Source organism: Vanellus vanellus (genome assembly GCF_965231255.1).
Source record: "Vanellus vanellus genome assembly, chromosome: 6".
Lineage (NCBI taxonomy): Eukaryota > Metazoa > Chordata > Aves > Charadriiformes > Charadriidae > Vanellus > Vanellus vanellus.
In genome coordinates, this window is record NC_138911.1 from 37,802,311 (window position 1) to 37,821,061 (window position 18,751).

At 36.0% G+C, this 18,751-nt stretch overlaps 1 protein-coding gene across 3 annotated transcripts in view; it reads right to left on the reverse strand.

The window, feature by feature from the left end:
• Window positions 1–18,751, reverse strand: part of CDIN1 (CDAN1 interacting nuclease 1) — a 126,043-nt gene that overhangs the window by 94,625 nt on the left and 12,667 nt on the right. For all 3 annotated transcript variants that reach the window (XM_082485510.1, XM_082485508.1, XM_082485509.1), the window contains exons 2-4: window positions 5,908–5,953; window positions 4,980–5,044; window positions 1,654–1,714 (exon numbers count right to left, since the gene is read on the reverse strand). In XM_082485510.1, the coding sequence (XP_082341636.1) occupies window positions 1,654–1,714; window positions 4,980–5,044; window positions 5,908–5,953 (172 nt within the window). The remainder of the gene's footprint in view (window positions 1–1,653; window positions 1,715–4,979; window positions 5,045–5,907; window positions 5,954–18,751) is intronic.

Consider the following 18,751-nt stretch of genomic DNA (forward strand, 5'->3'; position numbering starts at 1 on the left):
TATGTCATTTAAATATTAACTATCATATAAAAATGGCAGCTTGATTGTTTGGAAGCAGTAATCTGGTGCTGGTTATTGCCACATTTCCCTAATGCATTAGGCAGCAGTCACAAAATGCATTGGCTTTCTTATATACCTGCTGCTGCGAAATCAGAAACAGATAAGTTCTTTGTATATCTCCCCTTTCTCTTAGATTTAATTTTTATTTATTTCTGAACTGCAGGTATCTTTGCTCTGAATTGCAAAACTGCATTAGTATAATATAAACAAAGATATGCTCACTAGAGTCAGAAATTATATGCATTGTCTCTAAATCAATGGGAAAAAATATACAAAGAACCAGTAACAGATATATTACTTTGTGCTTGAAATATTTTTATGACAGTTCCCATATAATATGGGTGCAATATATCATGAATCTGGCTGTTTACCTAAATTCTTAATAAGATTATACTTATTTATTAAAAGTACATTCGATTCTCAGTACTTTAAGACTTGTCTTTTCCAGAAACGATAAGAAGCTACACATTATCACTGATATGAAATAAATCCTTTATTCTATGCTAACCGTATGATCAGGATATGTGGACACTTCACAGACCATTAAAACCTTCTAGTAATTGATAGGTAATCACTCATTTGCTGGCTGTAGCAATGTACATGAGAGAGAAACCATTCTTTCTTACTAATGTAACATGTAGAACTTGCTGCTATTGCAACACTTAATGTTCGTAGTGCCATATAATTTTTAATGCAAACACTCATTTTCTGCCTCCTTCTTACATTTTCTATTAAAATACAACACAAAACAGCATACATTTCATTCTATGCCTTTGAGGGTTGCACAAGCAGTTCCAAGGAGTATCTATTGTATTGTTATTATTATTGTAAATAAATATTTTAGATCTTAAGGGATAGATATTTCATCATTTTTTTTTAGGAGGCTTACTGCCACTCTTTCAAACTTCTTACATCTTCTTTAAGGTAGTGCTTTAGATAGCAGTTTTTAATGCAAGTAACACCTTGCATCCCAAAGCATATTCATATTCTAAACAGCATCAGTAAATTTATCGAGACTTTAATGGCAACTGTACTGAACTTTTCATACATCAGCTTCTCTAGGAAATGGCTATACTGAGGAATTTATTCTGCTTAATTGCTTTGTATTAAGTAGTTTTCATTAACCATGCTCCAACCTGTATGAACAGAAATAAACGGAGTCAGGAAAATGAACTGGTTTAACCCTTCCTATTATTAAAAAAAAAAAACAACTTAGGTGGATTTTGTTATTAAAAACAAGGAATCAAATATAAGTAAAACTGATGCAACTCCATTTAATTGATGTGGGAATTTTTAGTAAGTTTGTGCATTAAAGACCTATGGTCTGCTTGAAATTTCCAGCAAAATACAAATTCAGAGTTTCTTACACTTATGCCTTGAAGTTAGGAGACTAATTACACTAACTGATTTATTAATAAATGGGGCTTTTTGTCTAATTATTGTAAGTACTAACAGACTGGGGAACCATTTTAAATGTCTAATGTGCCTTGAAACCATTTTTTTTAGGTTAATTACATTTCTCACTAAAGTCACTATAGATATGCCCCTTAGGTTTTACACTGGAAGATTAAAGGAAAAAGTAAAGATGATTACCTCATTGGCCAGCTCCAGTAATACAGGGGCAGCTGCATTTTTCATCACGCCATTCAGGTACCTAGACAACACAAAGCTAGGTAATTCTGCAGTGGCAAGGAAAGGCCAGCTTATACATGTTAGTAACCCTTCCGAGTCTCTTTCATTTGGGGGAAAATACCCCAGTACAGAGTATTTAATGGGAAATCTTTTAAGAAATATGTATTTTAAACAATCACTAACTCTCCAGGTTTGTCTCCTATTCATCTGCAAGATATATCAATCTCAATTAAGTCACTAGTAAAAACCATAAGAAATCAAGAAATTAAAAAAAATTGGCTCGATGACAAACAAAAATTATATCTGTGCTACTTGCATCACAGAAAAATAAACCTCTGTTATAAACATTTTGGGTTTCACATGACTTTCAACTATGAAGACGTACTTTATATTTTATTCAATTCACTACTATGCACAAACCCACAAATGCTCAAATTTAATCCAAATTTTATCAACTGGGCAGTAGTTTAAATAGTAAAGGCTTACTTTAGTGAAATCGGAGTCTAACAATAAAATTAATATTCTAAAGAGAAAATAAAAGAAGAAACATATAGGATCCAATAAAGGGTGATAGAAAGTCATTATCCTATCAATGGCAAAGGCTTAATGTTTCCAGTTAAGGGTATTAGACCAACACGGGTACACAGTGACGTTTCTGACCATGGCTTCACACAATATCGCCTTCCTCACTTCTGTTACTTTCACTGTTTGATGTTTACAGTTCAATAATGCCTAAAACCTGTGCTCAGGAGTTGATGGAATAAGCTATGTTATTGGAAGCCACTTTGCGCTTTGCAGCCATGTGGAAAAGAACAATAGTTACCAACATTTAAACCTGCTCATTTATCCTATCTGTATTCGCACAGCACATCATTACTGACATCATTAGAAGGCCACAGTCTTTCCAGCTCTATCATCCATCAGAAGCCACTCTTCTGCTTATTAGTTACAGTCATTAAAATTCTTTATCATTTTACCTTTCTGTGGAATGGGTGTAACACCTTTACATAAACCTCTTCGCAGAGGATGAGATGGCTTTTTGTTTGTGAGTTATTCTATTCTGAGGCTTAACGAGCAAAGGAAATGACAAAAGCTTTTGGCTGTTACCTATTCCGATTCTACATAAGAAAACACAAACCAAGATGCCTCATGTACATTTAAACACTGAAAATTTATACCAGAGAAAAAAAGGAGACATCATAAACAAAATACCCAACCAGGAAGATTTACATGAGATTAATGTTCTAAAACATGCATCTAGTTGATCGAACAGCAAAGCTACAGCTGACAACTGAGTAATTTTCTGTCAGATTATTTCTAATGCTACTGGCAATTCCATTATGGACTAACAGGTCTCACATGCTGATGGAAATACTGTTCTGAAAAGCTTGCTGATCCTTCTTCGTGCTTGCCTAAATTTAAGACCGCTAAGTCTCAGCGGAGCAGCAGAAACTACTCCACTCAGCCGTACTTCTACTTGCTCCCAACAGGGACCACTGGAAATGACTACCATTAAAAACTGGTAGTTTCTGACTTAGGAAAGCAACGGCAGCACAATTATCTCCTTGTATGTCGGTGGGAATAGGAAGGAGACCCCCACACAGACTGGGGTTTACAGCAGTAAGATGGATGCTACAAAAGAGTAGAGGAGAAGACATGTTTGTCATGTTTATGCTCGAAGCATTTCAAACTGGCTTCTGACTCAAGTAGTCTGCCCCTGTAGCTTATGAAACATACTACACAGTAAATCTACTAAAACAGGATTGAGATGAGTTTTCTAACTATTAACCAGAACATCTCTGATTTTAAAACATGTGCATTTTATTCGGCCATGTTAACACACTCGCAATATGAAATACCCAGAAATAGCATAAAGAATGATTTTCCCCAGCACCACCATATAGCTTCATACATAATGCATTAGTTATGTACTGCGATCATACTTCAGACAGTACAGAAGGGGACAGGAGACCAAATCCTCCTACCTCATGTGGGCCAAACTTAATCATACCTACAACCTTACTGACACCAATACAACCGCTGCTTTGCATAAAGCAAAATTTGGTCCCATGTTTCAGGTTTAAGTTGTTGGAACTGGTAACACATCCTAACAGTGATTTAAATGATTTACGTATGTTCTAAGAAAAAGGTTATTTACACAGCAGTTACCATTAACACAGGGCACTTCACTGAAACTGTGCCAGTGAAAAGTAATTAATAGTATTGTATACGCGTGGTTATTAACACAAGAAAATTTTAAGCCAATATTCTTCCTAAACCAGAATGAACACTAGGAAAAGTGCAATGTGATCCAGCGCAAATTTTTACAGAACAATAAAACTACCAAGAAAAGAAAATCAAATCCTCCACACAGCACAATTCATACTAGATATACTAAACCACTGTCTGATATATTCAGGCTGTGCTTAGGTTTTAAATATGACTCTGTGGAAGCACAGTTAATTGTTTACAAATGAGGGCTTTTTGTTTATTTTCCTGATTCATATAGATTAATATTAAGCATAAATATCAGACACATATAATCACAAGTATGAACTCACTTGCCATGCAAGCTCCTCAGATATGTCAGTCTACAAAGTAATATTTTAATTGCATATCTTTACCAGTTATCAGTATGCCCCAATTATGTCATTGCAACATTTTTAGTAGAGCCTATAGAAGTAACAGACAAACTATAAGGTGTAGCAAATACAATTTATTAGCTTGAGATGCAAACAATTGTAAAATACTGTAAAATGACATAAAGGTTTTCATCTTCCCTTAACAGCTACTTCTGACACTTCTGTTGATAAAACAGGAGTGATCTAAAAATTAGTGCTTTAACTGGCAATACATGAATTTAATATCTAACTTTTCGTAACGCAACACAAATGTTGTTATAAAAGTACAAGCAACTGTAACAGAACAAGCTCCCTTGCTGTAAGGAAGTTATCATCAATATCAGTCTTGACACAGAAATCCTCTAATTACAAACTATAGGCAATATAGAATAAATGCTGTCACATACACTGTAAAAAATATTTGCTTATCCTGACTTAGAGCCAAGGAAGTAAACCCTTTCGTAATCGCACTGACCAAAAGCTGAAAAATTTCTGCATTTTCACTAAGAAACATTCTTAAGTGAACTGTTCTGTATTCCTCATCCCTAATTTTTAATTTATTTTTCTACAAAATTAGCTTCATATGCTGATAAGCTAATTTACTCATAATTGCCATAACAATTAGTAGTTTTGGTGATACTCTTAACCAGGGTGGGGAGGTCATACCTTTGGTAATAAGTTTCAATAGCTTCAGCAGTGTGATGCTTGGCATGTGTTCTTTTGATTTGTTTCTAGAAAAACAAAAAACAAACAAAGAGTCTTACAAATGTGTCATAGATCAAAACATAGAAATCACAACTACCCAAACACATGTTCCTTGGCTACACTTTGATATATAAACTGAACTATGTTTTTAGATTCTATACAGAAATGACATTCAATCTACCTAGTGAATTGAACGTCTTCAGACTGTACTGCAATGTACCATATATGTAAAAGCCAATAAGGTCACAATAATTGAATCTAAATAAGTTTACTGAAGGCTGCAGAGGGCAAAGAAAAACTTGTTCTCTCTTTCAACCTTTGTATTAATTTTCCCTCAATTCAATTCCATCTAAGTCTGGTGCACTCTAGTTTTACAATTCAATTGGCATTTTTAACCAGGAAGAACATTGCTTAAAAACAACTTATTTGAAAAACTACAAAAAGTAATTCCATAGAGACTTGCCACTTGACTGACACCTGTCATCTCATGATAAATGACTCCATTTTCTGCCTCTCTTGCCTTCTGCCACTCCGGCAATGGTCATTTATCATCATCTCTGTCAGCAATGGAAAGCAGCACTGACAGTGCAAGTCAGCAAACATTTAGCACATGGAACCACGCAACACAGGGAAATTATTATTGTCAGAATAATAATGGTTTAGCATAATTTATTACAGGTCCACCAAATAAGCAAAGGCTAGATGTTATTAGACAGATGGATGGGTAGGCTTGGCAGCCATCCACTGAGACTCAGGCGGTGCTTGATGTGGAAAAGGGAACATCCTCCAAACCAATCAGAAAGCTGGCAGTTCAATTACAAAGAAATAAAGGGACATTCATCATTCAATTAGGCACCTGTCAACCCTCACAAAGGAGAAAACTTCTAACCTGGTACTCCTGGGAGAAGATGCTCAGCAGAGTGGACTGCGATTGACTGGAACAAATAAAAGAAGGACAAAGTTAATTACTGGAGTGCACTGCAAAGAAACAAAAGAGAAGGGAGCTTCAAAGGTAGGCCTGCTGCCCTGTAATCTAACAGAACATGAAAACAAGTGTGGAAAAGTTGTTCCAGATGAACACCTCAGACAAAGGCTTCCTGCTGCTAGGTCAAGGAGAGAGCGTACGTGGGAGGGGAGGAAAATATAGCAAGAGTTTCAAAGCAAACGATCATATTGTTTGGGTGATTCCCTTTTCAGCTTCGGAACACACAAAGTCCTATCAGGAGCAGGTAGCTGAGTTAAAAGGGAACAGGCAAAAAGGAAAACAAAGCAAAATTTCCATTAATAATTGATGGAGTTAAATTCCACCAGCAGTTGAGAACATGCCGCTTGTTCATTGGCAACATATTGAAATTCATTTTGTTAGCAGCAAGGGAACCTCTTCAGTAGCTGTCTCATATTCAGGTTAAAAACTTCCCCCTCTGTCAGAAGTAGCATATGGGACCACTGGAACATTCCCACTGAAACTGATGTGCTTTGAAAATAGAAACTTTCACAGCAGGAAGCCGAGATTCCCCGGAGTCGGTCATTTCCAAAAGCTGCCATAAGCTTCATTCATCTAAGGCTCCACTCAATGTCAAACACCTGGCAATGAAGCAACCTGGAAAGCATTCTTCCCAAGTGGGAATTTTTCTCTCTGAATTGTTAACATTTAGAAATGGGACAAGATTTTTTTTTTTTCCCTCTGAAAGGCAATCAATACCACACCGCTACTGTTTTCAATTGTCCTCTGTGGATATATCTACCTCATCACATCCTGAATACAATTAATTACCCCTGATATATTTTCCTACTACATGCAACTTGAACAAATTATAGCCTCAATAAATCGAGTTTTATGGTACAGCAAAGCATTATGAATAATTAACATTTTTCCTTTCCTGAATTTACCTACTAAGGCTTAGCATAGGTATTTCAAAGATTCAGCAACGTCTAAAGTCTTGCTCTACTGCCAGATCTCTTGTATGTGAATTTACCACCTGTATCACAGCATATGTACATTAAATGTACATGTTCTCTCCATACTTAAATGGCCTTTCTCCTTGTAATTTTCAGAAATACTAATTTAAGATAAGGAAGTCTTACTCCCATTTTCAAAGGCGGAAACTGAGGCACAGAATGACTAAATGGTTCGTTCAGGTTTAAAGAGATGGTATGTCTACACAGCACAATATGAAAAGTTACCCCTAAATCAACCAGTTGAAGCCCTAGGAACAAAGCGACTAGATAAATGCAGTATTAGTCTGTCTTATCCCTATCTGGGCTTACAGCACCTTTGCTATTACACTGTATTTTGGGCTTGTCTGCCCAGTGCAACATCTGTGTGACAGCAGTAAGCTGAGCCTTGATGTCTGGTATTTTGTACATGAGAACATTCACCCTGAGTACTCACTGACTGAACGTTAAAACTGTAGAAAAATGATTGCAACATAAACCGACCGATATACAGATTTATGAAATTCATGGATGACAGAAAAATGAACTACAATATAGTAAAGAATTTAAATATTCTTAAATATACATCATTTGACACAGAGGCCAGGAGATATGTACCAAAACGTCCCTCCAAATGGTGCACCATCCAATCATGGCAACCTTCAACATGTACATGTAATCATTAGAAGGTGAACAAAGGAAAGAAATTAAGATTATATACTTACAGGCTATATACATATGCAAAGCTAAGGTATTTCAAGTTGATTTATTAAAAAAAAAATATGCAGGCTATAAATAAGTTGGATACATATGGCCCCCTAATGGCTCTCCACGTAACTATTATTATCTGGCAGATTTACGCGGTCGTAATGGTAGAACTGAATTTAGAGAAAAGATGTGGCAAAACCCAAACCAAAACAGGACAGCATTTAACAGAATTTCTGGTTTGAGTTCTCTTCCACTGACATACCAATTTTCGTATTTTTAGGCTATTCCCATTATGATTACAGTACTTACTGTACCATTACCCTGTTATACCCACTGACATAACAAAAAAATTAAGACCACTATCCCCCTCTTCACACTCCTGACTCTTGTGCATTCTATTTGTTCCCATGGTGTCCTCGGACTTTGCCCTTCTATTTAAGTTTATTCCAACACTCCTCTCCCATGCTTCCAAATGTTCAGATCATTTAGGACTTACCACAAACACTACAAAATTCAGTCCAATAACTGAACAAGTTGGATATATACTGGATTGCAGTACAAAAACATTATGACTGTGACAAAGTGAATCATTTCAATAGTACCATGCAAAGAATTCCAAGCCTTACTACCAGGAGTTCTTTCTCCTTCCCCAGAAGTGGATTTATATCTTCATATGGCTGCTTCCACATTTCTTCTGGTTAACATAGTTGCCCTCATGAACACTAAAATCACTTATCTGCTACTCAGCATTTCCTTGTCATGATTCCATTGCCACAATTCACCAGCAAAACGGGAACAGCTCCTCAAAACACAGCTGGAGCATCTATTGCAAGATGCCATTGACAGAAAACTGAAACATCATGGTTTCAGAAAGCGCTAAAAAAGACAGTGTACTCGGAGAGGGGACAGAAGTCACGAATGTGCATTTGCATTGCAAGACAGCACGATCACAACTGCTGATAGTGACAGAAGGGCTACTGCCATGGAAGTTATCATTACTTCTACAGGAGCAGCCAAATTCCTAGGGCTCCATCCGTCCTCAGATGCTTCTATACAGGATTTCAAAGCAGCAAATGAGTAGAAAAATTAATATAGCTGAGATATCCAGGAAAACAAACATAACTCTGAAAATATCTTTTATTCAAAATAACATTTCAGTGCTGCATTATTGCCTCTTGCGGAACAAACTTTACAGTAAGCCTCATGGCTTACTGGAAGGCTAGGGATATAGACGTGTATGTCCAGCAAGCTCTTTTGTGGAGCACCAACTATACAGCCAAGATACAGATTTGCTGGTTTTCTGAAACCAACAAACAAAAAAACCCAAACTCATAATTCTGAGCACTACCTAGTTTAAATAATTAATAAACCAACTTGTTATCCAACTTGTAGAACTTTTTTCCAGGACAACAAGTAAACTTTCCTCTTAAATTCTGTAGCAGACACTTTCATGGAAACATTTTCTTCTGCAATTCCATATGGTAATGGATCTAACTTCCAGAGCTCTGTTCAAAGCAACCAGCCACACTCTTCAAATATCCTCTTTGTCTTATACACCAGCATCCATAATGAACCAATTTACCTTTTGCTACTCTGTGTTGATGTCTGAATGCCCGATGCACTTTGTGCTCTTGTCAATATATCACTGGATTTAGGCAGAAAAAGGTGAAATCTAAAACCTGCCACAAAATTCTCATTTTTTTTAAAAAGAAAATTACTCTTATTTCAAAAAAATGAAATAGCATTTCTGGGTTCCAAAAAGTATTACAGATATCTAAGTCCATCCACATTTGGAAGGGGATGCCCAAGTCAGACCAGAACACGGGGTAAGAGAAATTATCTCTAAGAACTCAGAGATCAGTCAAGCTAAAAAGACAACTGCCAGTTTGGTGCTGGAAAAAGAACATGCCTTTGGGTCATTTAATATGTAAGACTAAAATGTGCACCATTCTCTTCTCATGAATCCCAGAATTTGGTAGAGAAGGAATGCTATCAACCCTGGAGACTATTTCAGAAATGTTTTGTTTTGCAGCGAGTATTCATATAAAAACTAGTAACAGCTAATATGCTGATGCAGATCAGTGCTTCATAACTAGAGTTGATATAAAACTCTGGCCAAGAAGCAGCTAGTAAGGATGAAGAAGAATTTAATTGGATCAGATCATCTTCTCAACAAAGCAGGGTTGCAGATCTAGCCAAGATTTGGGGTGCTGTCCAACTTAATATTTGCTATTTACTACAGCCTTGCCAGGAGAGAATCCAAACATGACAACTTCTGCAAATACTGTATTATCAACCATTGCAAATAATTAATTCTTTGGGGATAAAAGTTACACCTTTGTATTTTATTTTCTGAGATTACTGGAAAAAAAAAATTAGGTACTAAACCAAGTTTCTGCTTGTTTCATCTGTTCATTTTAGCATGAATTTCCTTTCCCTCACCTTTAACTCCACACTTTTTGCCTAAAAATTCAGCTTTACATTTCATGTATTCTACCATGGCACAAAGGAAGAGTATCTAGAGAGATCTGCGGAAAAAAAAAAATCAAGACTAAATATGAACTGCAGTATTTAATCCAGTGACTATTCACACAAGTGGAGACAAGCAGGGGGAAAGCAAAGTCCACCATGAGACAAATATATATTTTATAGAAATAGAATAGCCTTATTTATTTTTTTTAACACATGAAATAACAAAGAAAATTGCCTTATTGCCTCCCTTTCACAAAATGGAACATTCCACCTCACTAAGATGACAAATACATTGGTTAAAAAACTGAATGTGGGGGAGGAGCTGTGTTTCAAAAATTCAGAAGGTGTTACGTGTGAAATCCCAAAGCAGCAGTGTCAAACCTTCTCTTGGAAGTATATACAATATCGCACTTAGTTATTGTAGGAATTCAGGTAGGGGGAGAAATTGTTTCTTTCCTTCCGCAGTCTCCAGCATCAGTACGTAGTGCTGGTCATATCCCTTCATAAAATGTTCTGAAGCAGACAGCAAGAGTCTCTCATTTCTAAGAACTGGAAAAGAACTTCTCCTTTGCACATATAATAAGTTTTAAAATACTTTTACTAATGCAATATTGAGCTTTAAAATAAAAGTAATACGTACAACTTAGGGCTAGAATCGCATGGTGCTGCCATGCTGGATTAAGAATCTATGTGAGAAAAGACATATATATATTTGACGAATTTAAATGACTGGGGGTGGAAAGGGAATCCTTCTCACAGCTACCCTAAAATTCCAGAATGTGTGCCTAAAATACATTTTTCCTTTTACATTATCAAAGACATGAACGAAACCCAAACAGCCTTTTAATTCTCATTTTCTATACTGCAAATGCTTTGGAACTGGGACTTCTAAAGAAAGCAATGTTTCTATACTGCTTATCACATGCTAACCAATCTGCTCTTGTTTCTAAAAACTCTGTCAATAATGGATTTTAAATAGATCTAGCAGCATCAGTAAAAGCGTGGAACACACGCAAGGGTGCGTAGAGCCCCCTTGGCTTCCCAGAACTGCAGGACGTAGGCGAACAAACACCACAGTTATACCTGTAAATCAAGTAAAGCCACTCTGATGATGAACTTCCCACCTGAGCGGAGGTGACAACTAGTGGATTCTCAGAATTTCTTCTACGTGTCAGGTTTGTCAGGATGGGAATAAGGCTTCTTAGCAGTCTAAATTGTTTCACGTGAGGGTCCAGGAAGGCTCAGGAATAACAAAGGGCTACCAAAGCTTGAAAACCACTAGGCTTATATGCAGCCAAGCGCTGAAGAACATGAAACGAGGGAGGGAGACTCACTGGCCTCTAGAATAGTTATGGCTTTAACCTCTCTTCACTGCAGCTTTTAATATGAAAATAATTCCTAAAGTTTTAGTATGCCTGTGGTCACTTCTCGGAATGAAAATCCTCAAAAAGCAGATTATTGTCTCTGTACACATTTGTACTTTATCACTCACAAACTTAACAGTGATTTATTGGAAGTCAGTGAATTACCAATTTAAGCTAAATCAATATATGTGTCTCTATATATGTGTGCATGTCAACGTATGTGTTTAAATCAATATATGAGTTTGAATTGGAGTAACTAAGAGACATAAAAGTACCTAAGTCTTTAGTTACAACATGTTAACTTCTGTAAAGTGGCTATCTTCCAATGTTACAGCTTTCCAGTTACACCGGTTCAAGTCTGGGATACAAACCCAATTTTATTATCTCTGCATAAGAAGCCTTCCATACAATGAAACATTATCAGTAGCTACTACTGTGGGAATTACAAAGCCAATACAGTGCTGTTGGGGAAATACTCCCATTCCAAATATATTAATACTATAAAAATTCAATAAAAATATATCAACTCAAAAGGTTTACATATGAATCACTTACTAAAAATTGTCTTTGCATCAAAGTTGATTTCATACCTTTGGAAGGATCAAAAATAAAACCCAAAAGTAAGGAGTTTGAGGAAAAAGACATCCTGCATTGCAGGCTTACCCTATCCAATGATAATAAAAAGGTTAACTGCAGGCATGTGCATACAACTTGGCTGCCTATAGCCGGGGTTATGAGAATAACTGTATGACAAAGCTCCGAGAAGGCTACTGGAGAAGAGTCATCACTTCTATGACCTTGACACTGGTTGGTCCCACAACTTCTATACAATTTAGTGATGTGCGAGAACAGATGATGGTGCAATACATAGAAATGGCAGCATTTAAAATTCATAGTAGCATAAGGCCATTACTTTTCCCACTGGGCCACTTGAACTTTAATAATGTCTGACCTAGTTGGCCAATAAGTTCTAGCAGCAGACAGAGGAAAATTGCCAGTATTAGATACTGTTTGAATGATTTTTCATTTAGAAAGACTTAGATGTTCCTTTAAGAACAGGGCACCAATTCTTCCTGTAGAGACCTCATTTTTTGGTGTCTGTTGTAACAGCCAATATATTTTAAAACAACTGCAGACTATGAACAATCTGTATCAGACATGAACAAAAATAAAATGCAGAGGTAAATACAAATTATCAATACAGGCAATGATCACAAAATAATACTAGCTCTTCGCAGAGATAAATTTCACCTTCTTTCACCCACACCACAAAAATCTAACTTTCAACAGCACAATCCAAGTGTAACTCAAAATATGCCATATTCAAATGATTACAAAGTATTTCTGATCAGGCCCCCAAAATGAAAAGAGAAGTCAGAATAAAGACACACAATTTTTGCATTCACAGATATATACTTACGATGAGAAGAACAACATTATGCTTTACAAGTGGATAAACATTGACAGATATTATGGTTAAAAATGGAACTCAAAACACAGGCACAGAAGAGTGGTATTTCCAAATGAAAAGAAACTACTTTTTGGTCTTATTATCTTAGTAAGCAAGTACAGAAAATAGACGGTAATTTGCCTGAGATAGTGTTCTGATATCTTTTATTTCCAGAGTTAAACAGCACAGTGCTTGTTGCATGACTGTTTGAAACCTACTTAAACGCCAAACCCACACAGAGACCTTTGTAAGTAACTGCTCTTTCACTAATGTTTCAAGTAAAGCCTCTTCCATAAAAACATAAAACTATTTTGTAAGGTTCAATTTTCAAGCGGAAAAATATCAGATGCAATACAGAACCAAAACATATTCACAACACAGGTTTAAAAAAATACAATATCAGTGCTGAAACACAAAATTAAAGTTCTCAAATACTCTGTCATCAGACTTTAAATGACTATTGAATCTTCGCACCCTAAACATACCAGAACTTCTCTGGTACCTTTTGATCATCTAGTCAGGGAGTCCATTGATAAACTGATAGGAGTCAAATAGGGTATGCCTCCAACATGTGCCTTGTCCGCCACATCTCCATCTCCCGGTATTGTCTAAAATTCTCCTTTTAACTCTAACAATAAAATTTATCAGAAAATTAAATAAAAAAGTAAAGCTTGAGACTAACATAAGCAGATGATTTGCTAAGTCCCTGTCCTTAACTACTCCAAGTTACTTAGCAAGAGGAAAAGTTTCTTAATATCCAGGAAAGAATCAGTGAACATATCCCAAAACACAGGCATACAGCAGCATACTAGAGACTGAGAGAAAAAAGGAAAACCTCTGTAAATTCCTTGTTTTCACTTAACTGTACATCTTCCACACTTTATTTCAATGTACTTCATTTAAGACTATACAGAAAACATTTTTTCAAGTTTGAATTTTTCTCTTAGTACCACAATCTAAATGTTGAACCACTAGACAAAAATATGCAGAAGTTGTAGTTATCTGATGACAGTTCTGTAAAGAAAGATGCTCCTATGCTGCAACAGCAATGGACCTCAACAAGCAGTTAAGGCAAAGAAGCTACAATTTAAAACAGGGATTTATCCCTCCCCTTCCCTATTGGCCCTCTTGATAGGGCTAAGGTCCATACATTGAAAAAACATTCACTTAGTAGGCTATTACTGGAAAGAAATACTTGATATATTAATTTTGTGTTCATCTTTCTCACTTTGTCTGGATAGCTGTATCAGGCTATTTCCCCTCCCCACCAGGAAAAGAATCAGATTATAGAATACATTGTCAAAAGAAGTTTTTCAGACTCCAGTCTTAAATTTCCAGATTGTGGAGAAAGGGGAAAATCATTCCACTTTATACTTTTTTTCTTCAAACCTATACTGTCCTGTATAAACTAGATGTTGAAATTTAATTTTAGAAAACTATTTTTATGAGTGAATGGCAATTTGAAACTAATTAGACTGTTCATTTTACATTAAAAAATTAGCCTGTATGTAAAAAGCATATCTGTGCCAATTGGAAACTAAATAAATCCCCAAACACCCTTAAACAATTTGCTCCTAAAAATATATAATCAAATTTAGAAAACTATAAATTATATTTAAATTTATTATTTACAAGCAATTAATTACAAAGACAGCCAGGTGGCTTTCATTACATAAATTACTGTTAATGACACTTGCCTCATGCTGCTACTGTATTTAGCATTTGCATGCATCACATGTCAAGCACACACACTGTTGCATAGCTATCTCTGGGGTAAAAAGTGTACACCTTAAGTCAAAAAAGCTTCCAGTAATCCAATCAAAATTGTTAATTCCTTAAACAAGTCAGGATCTTATTAATGTTTCCCGTACAGGATATAATTGAAAGAATTTTAGCTCTATCAAACATGGATGATACAGAAGACTAGTTTTAAGTAAATCCCAATTTTCTGAACGATACAGATTAAAGGCAAGAAATTAATCCATTTATAGCTAGTCCCCTTGAGATTTTTAGTCTTAAGCCCTAAACAGGGTTTATAATTTAAGTTTATAACTTTAAAGTTATTGTAATTAGAAAACAAAACAAAAGGAAAAAATCTGTAATAATTCTTGTCTATCTACCTAGTCAACAGTATAGTACTTTGCCTTGTATCTGTAAGTTACTGTACCATATATGTAGATATTTACAAAGTCTACTTTCAGCCCCAGGGTATAGCTTACTGTGCTATATAGGGAATAAACTAATCTAATCCACTACTTACTTCCCATTGCAAAGATGGCTGACACGCACTAAGAAGGAAACCCAGCTGTTCCTTTTTACTAGTGGCCTTCCGGCATGCTTTTTTAAAAAGCTGTCTACCTACATCTGACAAGAGGTGATCACAGTATTACATTATTCTGCCCTAAAATTTCTCCAACCTTCTTTTCCAGTCCTACCAACAGGATTTTCCTTTCCCTTCCTCTTTCCAAAGGATTTATTTTTTGGTGTTCTTCGCACTGCTCTGAGAATCCGGACAATGACTACATGCCTTGCTTCCTGCAGTGCTGTAGAAAAGGTGGAGTTTCCAGGAGAACTCTTATTCCGTGCACTAACTGAACAGAATCATCTCTGATGTAAACAGTCGATAGGTTCACCATATAGCACCACCTTCACTAAGCACCGAAATTTGACCAGTCTTGATAGAATGGGCCCAGAGGCCTTGGTAAATAAATGTGAAAGCCAAGGAAGAAGCAAAACTAGTTCAACATCAAACATTTGTTCTATGTTAAAATAAACTGAAGATGACCTCAACATGCATCAAGTCATATGGCACGACTCACTGACACTAATTTTTGGGAGTTGTCAAAAACATAATATAAATATACATTGCCGTCTTTACAGTAAGCACATAAGGGCTAAACTTTACAAAAAAAAAAAAAAAAATCCATGAAAAGGGGGTAACTAAACTTCACTGGAATTCAGTGAAATTTGACTGTTGACATCTTTCAGGCAGCTTTCAAAAAGGCCTCACACAAAACATCCCAACCCTATCCTCTCCCATTTTAAAGTCTTTATATATTATAGCAAAGCAGCAAAGGCCACAGAGCCTTTTCCTCCTCCAGATTATTTTTAAATTGTTGTTCACCTTTAAATATCAGGTCTTTGTATGTTACCTAACTTGTAAGAGTAGCAACTTAGCAGAACTAGGATATCAGAAAAGAGTGGAAATTGAGAATACGGGAGAAAAAAATCTTCTGAACTGGACTGCTTTTGTTTCTGCATGTTAGTCAGTAACTAACAACTTCTCCGATATATTCTTATAAAAAAGTGTGTATTCTTACAAAAGTCAAAGAGTCACCCCCTTCCCTTTCAACTACGGGGCACCTGAACACATTTTCCAATCAAAAATAGAGATGTCAAGAAGAAACCAAAAGATTTAGAGGGAAGAAGGGGACTAAGCCATAAATTAATATTAATTTGGGGTGGATATCCTTTATTTTCAAACTACTTTTAAGAATAGGTAAAAGTTTCTCCTATCATGCTTCATTTAGAAGTAATTTCTCCTTCCCCGTATCAGCAAAGCTTTAAGGCCAAAAATGGAAAAATGGCATGAAGGTAACTTTTAGCCCAGCAAATATGCAAATACTTTTTCCCCTCTCAGTACCCCAAAGTATTTTGTTAATGCACCACTTTCCACTAAACCAGCCGCAAACAAATCTTTAACTTAAAGTTATGGCTGCTCATATGTAATCTGTTACCTGGCTTAAAAAAAAAAAAAAAAAAAAAAAAGGCAGAAGGCCTCTCTCGCCACCTAATCACCATATCAATGACACATGCCACAACAGAGAAGCACTAGTTTATTTGATTGATCATGGTAGATAAACTCCAAATAACAGAGAAATTAACAAATGCTTGACATTTGCTCAACATCCATTATTCTGACACTGCTTTCAGGATTTCAAAGCCTGGGAGTATGCTTAATCAACATTCATATTCCCTAGTGAGCTACAGGCACCATATTGCGCCCCGCCTTAGTACTGATGAAAACTGCATATTGGCCATTTCCAAAATGTTCTGGGACTCCACACAGGGCCCCTTCTCTCCCTTGTTCCTGTTCTGCAGTTTTCTTTTAAACACTTCCAAGACAAAAGCATCTGCCAGTTTTTCTCTCTGGGGATGTATGCAAAATGAACTTAACAGTTTTAAGGCAGAAGAAACCCTCACATCTAAATTCATTCATAGGACAGAAAAGGGCCTAAGAGGCCTCTCCAGGGACAAAACCCTGCTGAAATTTTCCCCGACAACAGTGGGAGCTTTATAAAATCTAAGTCCAGACAATTTCCAATTCAAATGCCCAGCATAGCATGACCTTTGTCAGATCTATGAGCCCTAGATGCACCCACTATTTTTTTATTCTAACCAGCACAGACATTAGACAGGGCACTACTGCTAAGCAGGAGGTTGAATATTTGCATGCTCTTCTATTGTGAAAATGTAACAGTGACAGCACTGTGTCGAATTCTTTTCCCCCTAGAACTTTAACTCCATAGGAGAGGCATAGCTGACAGATGACTCTCCCAACATCTGTGTTATGTACACCGCACAGCTGAGGAACCTTGGATCACTGTCACGGCTTCTTGGAGATGACCTACACCTTTCTTATATCTGCTCGTGATCAAAAAAGTAAAATAAAAATTTGAAAATGCGGTTTTTTTAAATGAAAAGTAAATATGGCAAGAAAGATTAACATAATTTAGTCATTAAGCTGTTCACATAGCAGCTCACCATATGTTGTATAAATGTCCTATACAAAATAATTTATCAGACCTGACACGTTGCACATCATATTGTATTATTTAATATGCTTACTAAAATTTCATGGATCAAGCGCCACTTCTGAAAGCATACAGAAAGCCCTAGAAAATATTTCTTCATCTTCCGTGATTTATTTGATTACCTTTTACAGCTACATGACAAAGTGGAACTTGCGAAATTACGAGGTTAAGGTTTACATAGCTATTGCTTCATATACTAAAATATAACAAATGGCTCCGTGTCTACATACCATTTTACTTGCATTTAATATTCAGAAGCGTATTAAACTAAGCATGTTGCTTTCCACTGCATATTTTAATAATTTTAACCGGTTATTTCAGTAAACATCGCGATCCACTAATGCAAAGTTCCATTCATAGATATACATATCTCCTTGATGAAGGGACTAGAGGGCTAAGAATTAAATAATAAACTAAAGCAAACAATTAGCATGGAATACATGTTGACCACCCCAAACCTGTCTACATAGAAATATATTAATTTCTACACAGTAGCTAAAACATTTGAATAATATTTTTAAATTATTGAGATTTAAAATGTTAGAATGGCAAGCATCTACACCCAGATAAATGGACAAAATTCTCTATCCAGAAACCTCAAAACCACAAAAATAATCATGTATAAGAATGATCACCTGTCACTGGCGAGGTCTGTGTCTAAATAGTAAATTAATACAAAAAGTGTAAGCAGGGCATTCGTGGATAACAGTTGTTGAGCAATCAATGGGATTTGTTTGGGGAAAAAAACCTTCCACACTTAGAGGACATACCAAACAGATAGACATAGCTAGAACAATATTTAGACTGAAACCATGCATTTATTCCATAAAGGACCATTTTCCTTTTTCTCTCTCAGACCACTGGTGTCAAAGGGACACAATACAAATGAGATAAAAAATGTAGTCCAACTTCTCTTTTTGGTCAATAGTTAAATTCTCCTGTTTCTAGTAATGGGATAAAAGAAAACATATTCCTGAGTCAGATAACTCA